At 40.9% G+C, this 10,663-nt stretch overlaps 1 protein-coding gene across 8 annotated transcripts in view; it reads right to left on the bottom strand.

Annotated features, from left to right (window-relative positions):
* Positions 1-10,663, bottom strand: part of DST (dystonin) — a 293,719-nt gene that overhangs the window by 282,620 nt on the left and 436 nt on the right. For 6 of the 8 annotated variants that reach the window (XM_048936442.1, XM_048936449.1, XM_048936436.1 and 3 more), the window contains exon 2: positions 10,599-10,633. In XM_048936442.1, the coding sequence (XP_048792399.1) occupies positions 10,599-10,633 (35 nt within the window). Of the gene's footprint in view, positions 1-10,571; positions 10,634-10,663 lie in introns of all 8 variants that reach the window. The other 2 variants (XM_048936447.1, XM_048936429.1) reach the window with 1 other exon arrangement.

Genomic DNA, 10,663 nt, shown 5'->3' on the forward strand with positions numbered 1-10,663 from the left:
TCATCTTTTCCAATATGAATTTTATGTTGCATATTTTGGGAGTTAGAATTCTAATTTTGTAGCTTAATCTTTCCAGCCAGTATGTATTTTCAGAATCATCAGACATTATGAGATGTAACACTGCCTTATCTGATGTCCAGATGCATTAACTTCAGTGGACTATGAACTGCAGCTCACTTTATCTTCTGACAGAGCTTCAGTAAACTGCAGAAAAACTGCTAGTCAGCAGTAAGCAACATTGCAGCATACCAGCAGGAATGGCAATTGAACTCAAATATATTTGCAAATGCCTTCACAGATATTTGGGCGAGTTCCTTAGCTTAAACGACAAGGCTACTCACATAGTGGACCAAGGGAAGCAAGTTGATGTAATCTTTTTTGGATTTCAGCAAACCTTTCAATACTGTTTCTCACAGTTCCCTTTTGGACACATACAGCTAGGCAAGTGCATAGTATGATAGGTGAACAATTGTGCAGTTGAGAGGTCAGGCTCAAAGGCTTACAGTAAATGGGATTACATCAGGCTGGCAGTCACTCTCTGGTGGGTCTCCTGGGCTTCATTTTAGGTCCAGTACTCTTTTGTTTTTGCCAATGACTGGGACACAGAATTTGAAGGTTTACTAAGTCTGAGGACAACACTAAATTAGGAGGAGCTGTTGATTATTTCAAGGGTAGAGAGACCTTCCTGAGAAACTATGACAAATTAGAAGGCAGGACAATCACCAAACTGCATGAAGTTAACAAAAGCTAGTGCCAAATTCTGCACCTACAACAGAGAAACCTGTCTTTGCTTACAGTCTAGGGTATAAGAGACTAGAGACCCTATGGAAAGGGATCTGGGGTTCTGGTTGACAGCAAGTTGGACATGAGGCAGCATGAGCCCTAGCAGCCCAGAGGGCCAACACACCCTGCAGTGCCTCAGGCCCAGAACTGCCTCTGGGAGAGGGGAGGGATTGTCCTGCTCTGCTCTGTGCGGCCTCACCTCCAGCACTATGTGCAGGTTTGAGTTAGCACAGTGTAAGAAGGAATAAAACTATGTAAAGAATGTCAAGGAGGACTATAAAAATGATGAAGGGTCTGGAGGACAGACATAAGAGGAGCGCTGAGGTCCCTCGGTGTGCTCAGCGCAGAGCAAGGAGCTGAGGGGAGGCCTGATGGCGGCTGCAGCTCCTCATAGAGAGCGCAGGGCAGCGCTGAGCTCTGCTCTGTGTGACAGCGACAGGGCCTGAGGGAACGGCATGGAGCTGTGTCAGGGGAGGGCAGCTGGGGGTGAGGGACAGGGCTGCACCAGAGGTGGTGGGCATGGAACGGGCTGCACAGGGCTGTGGGCACGGCCCTGAGGTGCCAAAGTTGAAGGATCTGGATAATGCTCTCAGACATTGGGTTTGAATTTTCAGTGGTTCTGTGTGCCTGGAGCTGGACTCAATGATCCTTGTGGGTCCGTTCCAACTCAGGATATTCCAAAGAATGCACTTTCGCAAGTACATTAATGAACATCAAAGCCAAAGGAAAGATCTCCAATCCTGTGTGCTTCCTTTAAAGGTTTTTGACAATGGTTGTGTGTGGATGAGAACTGTCATCTATTTATCCCTGTCAATTAATGACGTCAAGAATGGTCTTTGAATTGTCAGTAACTGCCTGCTGAAAGCTTGGGAACTTTCATGCATATGCAACCTACAGCATCTTAGAGCCTGGAGACATTAGTATGCACAGTACCAGAACCACTCTCAAGACTCTGGAGTTCTGAGCTGTTTTGCAGGCAGGCTGAAATAGAACTTAACCCTCAAGCTGAAGTGCTTACTGGAACAAAAAGGGCAGGTTTAATTAAATATTAAATCCATTTATTGTATCAAATTCCCCTTCAAACTGAAAGAGAGAACTTAATGAGTATTTCTGCTGCACATATTTAAATATATATGCACCTATACTGTAAGACCAGCTTTAATTTTGAAAGTGACTACGATTGCGTTACTTCCCTTCTCTCACAGTGACTTCCATGCTAAATGTGCTTAGTGTACAAACTAACAAAGGAATAAGAAATACAATATTTATTTAACTGCCAGTCCTGTAAGTTCAACTCCAAATCCAGGATTCACATTAAGTCCTCCAAACTACTTATACAACAAAGACTGTTTATTAAAGCTAGGTCTTAGTATTTGCTCTTTCTTGGTTCTAACAGCTTCCAAAATATACACTGTAATCTCCTCCCCCCCCCCCCCCCCCCCTTTTTTTTTTTGTGGCTCTATTGATCTTTTTATTTATTTAATCTTATCTTGGGGTTACTCCTATAAAGATCTGAATCAACAGTTAAGCATCAAATGTAACATTCCATATTCAATTGTCACTCTCATTAACAAGCTTCCACTGGTGCTTCTTTGCACACATTCTATTTTCTTCTGAGATTTTATTCTTATCCTCTAAAGCCCAAAATCCAAACACTGCAGGAATTATTTCTTAGATATTGAAGACTTTGATTTGACATGTGCCAAATAATACTAATTTTTCCAAGATAAGTCCAAACTTTCAAGACAATCACAAGCAATTGTCTTTTATATAACCTGAGATTATTTTTCCAACTCAGTTCATGAAATACAGTATCAGCAACCTGCCTTCCAGCTTCTAAATGAGCACAAAAGTACAAAAAATGAGCAACAAATAGAAGCCCTCATTTTAGATTTTAGATGGATGAATGAATTTGAAGTATAACTTTTAATAATCCATGCTGTATTACACTGCTGATTTACATGTGCTTGGTTGTTATGCTTTTTTCTTTTTTTATCTCAAAGACAGAATTCCTAACAAAGCAAGTAAGATTTGATAGGAAAAATTGATGATATGTAAGCAAATAACTGGTAATTCCAGTTACAACTGAGGGTACCTTTTAAGTACTCTTTCCTGTCTAAATTTATAAGCCACAGAAGCTAGTCTGTTCTATGATTCTCTAACAAAAGTTTGCAGTTATCCACTGCTATTTTGCCTTTCTTAGCCCTTGCAATAGCTTGTCTCAGTTCCTTCACTATTGCTCAGGGCACTACAATTCTATAGGAGGAATGGAAGTTATTTAAGAACAAAAATAAATTGGAGTACTGATTGATCTGCAAAGTACAATCACATTTAGAACACACTAGGTTGTTCTCAAGCATTTCTCCTCGGCACCATCAGTATATGGTGTATAACCTTAGTCTGCCACAAGGAGATAACTACCAAAACAGCCTTTTAAATATTAAAAATACAGCAGGAAAGAGAATAAGATGCACACACTGCTAAACCACACAACTGCTGCCCAACATGTAGAAAGAAATTCTCATCTGTCCAGTGCATTTGTTTGAAGTGCAAAGTGGAAAGAGAATTTATGCCACCTCAATGTAAAGACGTCCTCTTAACCAAAGTAGATACATAAAAGAGATTTACAGGCATATATATATACATACATATATATGCAAGATACCTGGGGTGGAATTCAGATATGTATTAAGATATCTGGATTCATATACTGAGATTTACATATCTGAATGAGTATCTCTGTCTGGAGCTAGTCTAAAACTCCTTTTACAGTCAATGAAAATTGCAGTCACTGCAGTCAGTGAGGCTTGAAGAGCTCAGCTCATCCTAAAGGAGATAACTATTCTAGGTCAGCTGAATAGTTCTATGGACTATAAAACTGTAAATGCTTATGAAGAGCTTATCTTGCTGTATACAAGGATGCTGTTTTTGCAAAGTCACTTTCCAACTCTGCCTACACTTTACACACATGAAGGTGGCAGCAACAGATCAGAGAGGAATGATGTCTTGACCTAGTTGTATCATTTTACTCTCTAGAACAAAAGAGAAGAATAAATGTAATACCTCAGTCTAACATGATTGCGCGTTTCAGTGTAGTCTAGATATTCATAAATAAAGCTTTGTAAGAACTGTGTTCCAATTCAAGTTTGCTCTGTTTACCTTGACACCCTGAAGCTGAGAGCTGTTGTTCTAACAGCTGAGTGGACAGCAGTGATAAGGACATTGGCACAAGCTGTGAGAAACATGTCTGCCCAAGTGTCAAATGTAGCTAGCTGCCACAGCTGATGTCGTACTTTTGCACTTCAGCCCTAACTCATGTTTCATTGCTGCTGATGAGTCAGGAAGAACCAACTAAGTCTCCTTGAGGCAAGGCCACAAGGCACAAGGAACACAGCTGGGGCTCAAACGCTTTGGATAAAAGCAGCACCCAGATAACAAGTACCCAGGAACACAGCTCACAGGTGAACTAGAAGCACAAGGAATCAGATCAAATATAACCTGTCATGGTAGCGCTAGGTCAAGATCAGTCATATCAGCAGTGAGCGTAAACACCTAATCAAGCATCTCTGCAACACAGTGCTAAGTCCTTGTCTAGGAGATGTGGAGGAGCTAAGCATTCTGTTGCCAAGTCTGAGGCCTGATATGCCCTCTAGACTACAGATTATGGAGGCAGGTTGAGAAGCCATGGATCTGTTCACTTTTGATGTGACTGAGCCAAACAAGCCAAGCCCAAATGAACCTACTTCTGTACAGCAGCAGTGAGGTGACCTTACCCTGTGCTCAGCATGGTTCTTCCACAGCATACCAAAGGAGCCACTCTTCAAAAAGCCTGAGAATTGTATTTCCATGCCCTAGGAAAACATGTACGATAGCCCAGGAGCCAAAAGAGCTCTGAGAGAAGTACTACCATGCTCATGCACAGCTTTCTTTCATTAAATAGCCTTTTGTACTGAGTTATTTCTGAAAGTGGATAGCTTGATCTCTCATTTTTGTAATCTAACCACAGTAACTGAGAAATCGGTGTAGGTGGTTAAGCTTTCCTGAGCTGTACATGGGCTGTGGACCCCTGCACAATTCTTTCCATGTGTGTAAGAGTCACTTCTGCAGCTGATGTGGTAACACATGTGATTACCACAGGTATGACCTCAGCTATTTTAATTCACAGTTTAAATCTGAGGTTAATTTCAGCCAGTAAAAGACAGCTAGATGCTCTCATTCAGTGCATGGGTACAGACACACACAGACAAGCTGTGCTCTCTCTATATCCCCTTGAAATCAGCACGGCTTCACTTGTTTGCTTGCAAGCAGCAGCTCATATGCACCAGGATTGTAAACTGTAAACTGGCATGCAACATGGCTGAAGCTGCAATCACAGCTAAGATATGCATTTCCAGAGATAAAAAGAAACACTGAGAATTCGTACTGTAAGTATATGAATACTTTCATGACAGCTAAAGGCTGTTGGCATGATTGTAATAATGAGAAATTAAAAAATAAGAATTGTTATTGTGTGCCAGATCATTATGCAGTGATTATCCCTATCCTGTCAGAGAGCTGTGAGGATGTGTTCATTTACAATGCAGGTCCCAAAACGCAGTGTATTGAGAGCATGTCTTACCTATTGATATGGACTGTGACACAATGTCAGCACTTTATCAAATGATTGATGGAGCTGAGAAGGAATCCCCTCAGCATTTCAATGCTCTGCCTTCTGTCAGAAGCCAGAATAGAGCTGCAGGAAACCAGACAGCTATAGAAATATATAGGGCATTTCTACACTGCACTGTAGCACAAAGCAAAGGCACCTAGGTTACCTCATCTGGAGTTAGCTCAGGAACCCAAGTGATCTTGCTGCAGCAGCTGGGGAATTGCCATCTATTTTGTGATATGACTGCCAAGCAGGCTGTTTCTCAGCATAGGCTGATGCCTGCTGGGCTAAGTACAGTGCTGCAGTGAATGAAGCTAACAGTCATGGACAGACAAAGTATTATATGCAGAATCTCAGTAGTACCTCAACTGCAATCTACTGTAGAACTTGCTTTAGCAGGGGGGTCGGACTAGATGATCCACAGAGGTCCCTTCCAACTCCTGCAATTCTGTGATTTTGTACTGTGTTACAGCACAGTGTGCCATATTCTGTTTGGGCCATGTCACTAGACGTTATGAGAAATGGATAGAAGCACTTGTCTTTATACAGTATAACCTATATTTACAGATTTCTACTCATGCCTACACATAAGAGCTTTCATACATCTAAGAAAACTATTTTTGCTTTTGTCTATGATTTATTTTCCCTTGAACCTGTTCCTTAACTCTTACAACCACTAATGGAAAAACAGCTTAGATATCCTGGGGGAAAAACATGTCAAACACCAAGGTAAAACATTTCCAGGCTGATGAAGCTCTGTAAAGATGAAGAGACAGCCTATGAATAGGTGCATGAATGTATTTTTCTGGCTAGTCCTGTACATTTCTGTTGCTCCTTGAATGCACTTCCTCCAATCAAATGGAAGAGTAAATTCAGCTCAGAGGGTCTGCTGATTTCTCTTTTCATTGGAGCAGTGTATATCTAGAGCAGTTTATAAATAACTCCACAACGCTTGGGATGAGTTATAGTGCCAGTCTTCAAAGACTATTCATTACTGCTTTATAAGATATCAAGAATTGTATTTTTAGGCAATTGTGTCACAATTAGCCTCGGAAGGGAGACGGTTACAACTAAGCTATGCTGACAAATAAATTCCTGACAACTTCTTCTGGGCATTCATTACTGGCAATGTCAACACATGCATTTACTGCAGATTTTTCTACTGTAGTGTATCTGTTGTATGATAATGGAGGATTTAGGAAATTCATTTGCTCTTAAAAATTGCCACTAGATTTGGCTGACCTGTATGTATATAGTCTATTCTACAAACAAAATGAGAATTCTGCAGAACTCAAAAGACAAAATGTTATTTGTCATTTGCTACAGCTATGGTCTATATACACTGCCATGCCTCCACAGAGTCTTTCCATTCAGGGTCAATTCCTGTTTGCCTTCCTCATGCCATCAGTCCCAGCAGCATGCACCTGCTTTAAGAGAAGTCAGAATTTATAGTGGACTGTAAAACCTTGATGGATTTGCTTCCTAGCAGGATTATGCCTGCAGGTCACAGTGGAACCATTCACATAAAGCTTGCCTAAAATATATGAGTCAAAATAAAATAAATGCAAAAAGATACAATATTGCTCCTGACTACCCACAGACAATGAGACCTTCCAATCCTGAGATAATTGTATTTCTAATTTAAAAGATGAGATAAGGGAAAACTGTAAAGCTGAGAGAGAATTTTAGGCAAAAGATTTATAAATCCAACAGATTTTTTTTTTCCCAATAAGAACCATATTAGCAATTAGTGCAAGTATCCCTTTCCAATCTCATGAAAAAAACAACACTACTTAAAAATTCAGCATGAGAACCTGCCTACTCGTGAACTCCTGCCTTCATATCATGAGATTTTAAGAATTGTATCACTTGGTTTCATTCTATAAGCCAGTCATTTGCAGCAGGCTGGTCCTCCAAAGCTTGTGAGAAGACTCCAGCCTGCATACATTCAAGATTGCTCTGCAAGAAAAAGAGCTAGTAGCTTCTCCTTTAATTGAAAGGTAAAATCTCATGTAATCCTGTGATTCCAGAAGCTTAGACAACATGGAGAAATAATTAGGGAAGAAACTGAAATCACAAGTGGCAACACAAACATGTTAAAGAGTGTTCTCAAATTGTGAAGTATGGAAAACATTCAAACCTCTTTGTGAAGTGAATGCTGCTGAACACTTGAACCTGTCAAGCCCTCAAGTACTCAGAGAAAATTAATATACTCGATGAGAAAACAAATTCCTACAGAGAGCGAAGGAAGCGTGAAGTAACGGAATTACTGGTATGATGTAAATCTTTCAATATACAATGAATAAGTAAAAAAAAAAACCCAAAACATCAAAATACTGGATCACAATCCCTATTTTGGCAGCACTATCGCTGAGTTACACTGTTATTTTGATGTAGTTTTTGGGGCAGCACAAACATGCAATGCTACAACTGATTCTCAAAGAGGGGAGGGAACAGTTAAAATAGCTCCTCATCAAAGTCTGATTTGTCACGTAGGCAATGAATATTTCTGCTGGAAATTCACTTGTTTTCTCTTTTACAGCCATGGCATATCTAGGTCTACCTCAGATTAGAAACATTAACTCTTCTGGGTGCGATTCCTTTGTTAGTTCAGGGAATATCTCTAATGCCTGTGTAATCGAGGGCATCCTGAGAGTAGTTGCAATGAACTTAAAGAAGTGTAACAACAAATATATCAAAAACAGGTCTGACAACTTAAGATAATAGTAAATGAATGTTAGTGGGACACCACTGTGCTATCTTGTAAACTCTCTCATCTTCTTGCTGGTTAATTTTTCTGCCATGAAGCACGTCTAACAAAGGCAGGCTTTAACCTACTTTATATTCATAACGATTCATGCAAATTTACCTCTTTTTGAGGCAGGGGGTCAAGTGTTTCAAGTTCATTCTGCAGTGAGGAATATCTGCATAGACTTTTGCAGTATAATAATGAGAGGCTTTGCAGAGACATTGAAAATCAAGACCCACAAAAATAGACAAAGCATTTGTGGATGAAACCCTGCACTAGCATATCAAACTCAGAACACAGTATCTGATAAGGATGATCAGTACATTTTCAAATTTAATATTTACCCTCCCATCATGCTTCTTTTTTTTTTTTTTAAGGTGGGATTCAGCACTGAAGTGATACAACAGCTTGTGCTGGGGACAAAGACAGTGCAGGCACCACAAGAGCTACGGCTCTGGCAAGGAACTTCAATATAAATTTGCTACACATCTATTTTTTCCAAATATAAGGCTTTGCTGGCTGGCAGCCAATCATGCAGGAATTGCCAACCGCTCTGTACATCGAGCAATTATAATTCTCTGTGCAGTGCCACTAGACCACCTGCACATTCATGTGGGATGCGAGTCATATCGAACCCAGCTCTCAGGAGATGAATGCTATTTGGTATCAAACTCTTCTTCGTTATCTTTTATCATCAGTAAGGAACAGCATTTATAATTGTGCCTAACAGACAGCTCAGCATAGAGAAAGCCAGCAGCTGGACCTAGTGATGTGAAATGCAGAGTTGATGCTATGTTCATTTTTGGAGGAGAATAAAACACAACTATACAAAGCTTCCATTTCCATGCATCATGCTTTTGTCAGCACCCTGTTGGAACTAGAAGTGCATAATGCTTTGTGTTGATATAGATATTGAAAACATCAAATTCTGTTTCAAATAATGTTGCCAACATTTCCATGGGAGCATATTTGTAATTTGTTACTAATCAATTAAATCAGATTCATTAATAGAAGGTTTTACTTAAAAAACTAAAAAATAAAAATGTAATGATGTCACATGAGTCATCGTTTTCTCTTAAGAATCAAAAGTCCATGACCAGAAATGAGGGGAAAAACAGCTCCACCATTGCTTAGATGGGTGGCTAGGACCATTAGTAGGTGCCTTACTGTGTCAAAATGTAATATAGAAAACTATGAAAGAATCTAATAGTCCTTTATGCTTTATCCTAGTGTGTTTCTATAAGTGGAAATTTCTATGAAATGTGCCTGCTTTTAACCAGGTGATATACAAATAATTGCATGGTGGTTCACTGAAAATGAATGAGTCACTTTGTAAACTTCCCTTCTAAGAGTCAACACTCAGAACCACACGTACTTCAACACAGAGTAGCACAACCTCAATTTCTGTCTGGGCTTAATGGCAAAGTAACATTGCATAGCAACCAACTGTTTCCTATTGGAGGAACGAAGCCTTGACAAATGCCCTGGCTCCTGGAGATACACCTCTGTCAGCTCGCTTAGTGCAGTACTCAGCATCCAGTCACAAGAACAGAACAGACTTCTCAGGGTTAAAGAGAGGAGGTCTCTCTGCTAACTACACTCCATGTGTCATCTCTTTGCAATAATGTGAAATACCATTTTTGACATAGGAGTTCAAAACTAATTTCCATCAGAAAGCACATTGCAACAACCGTATCACATGTACACTTTTTAAAATACTGGTCATAATCTGGTCATTTTCTTAGTCATAACCAGCTATACATAACGTAAATAATTTGAAGCAAAAGATCATTTTAGTGCAAAACTCTCTAACGGTTTCTGCAATAGCGGGCAATGGCATGGCTTAAATGAGCAGCAGGGAACCAGGCAGGAGAAACACCATAGCAGCGCAGAGACCAAGTGATGCCTGGATGAGCATCATTCCCCATATTCTCCCAGCAGATCCGCTCCAGCTTCTGGAGCGCTGGGGAAGCGCTGGCGTTGGCATTTCCCGTCTGCCCGAGTCCTGGCACCGTTCAGCAGCGCTGGGGCTAGGCAGCACTTCCCTGCCCGCAGCAGGTGAGCGAGGGCAGGCGGCAGCACAGGAGCTCTGCACCACAGCCGTAGCGGTGCGGGCAGGGCCGGGCTGGGGCCGCCCGCGGACGGAGCAGCTCTGGGCGCGCAGAGCGCGGCTCCTCTGGAAAGGGAAAGCACTAGCAGCGAACAGAGGGTGCAGAGCTCCTGCTTTGCGAGGAACGTGTCGTTTTAAGCACATGCACACAAGAAGGAAATAAAATACAAAAACAGGACGGCGTGGCTCTCGTGCAAAATGAAAAGCTTGCTACGCGATTTCATTACAGAAAAAGGACAACAATAAGGACAAGTACTCAGGTAAAGAGAACAACTTCTGACCTTGAAATTGCGTGCTAAATAAATTACCTCAGAGCGAAAGTGGTGCGTTCTCATGACAGCATCTGTAAGGAAGCAGAGGTCAGGGCTGCGCT

Source organism: Lagopus muta, chromosome 2 (genome assembly GCF_023343835.1).
Source record: "Lagopus muta isolate bLagMut1 chromosome 2, bLagMut1 primary, whole genome shotgun sequence".
Lineage (NCBI taxonomy): Eukaryota > Metazoa > Chordata > Aves > Galliformes > Phasianidae > Lagopus > Lagopus muta.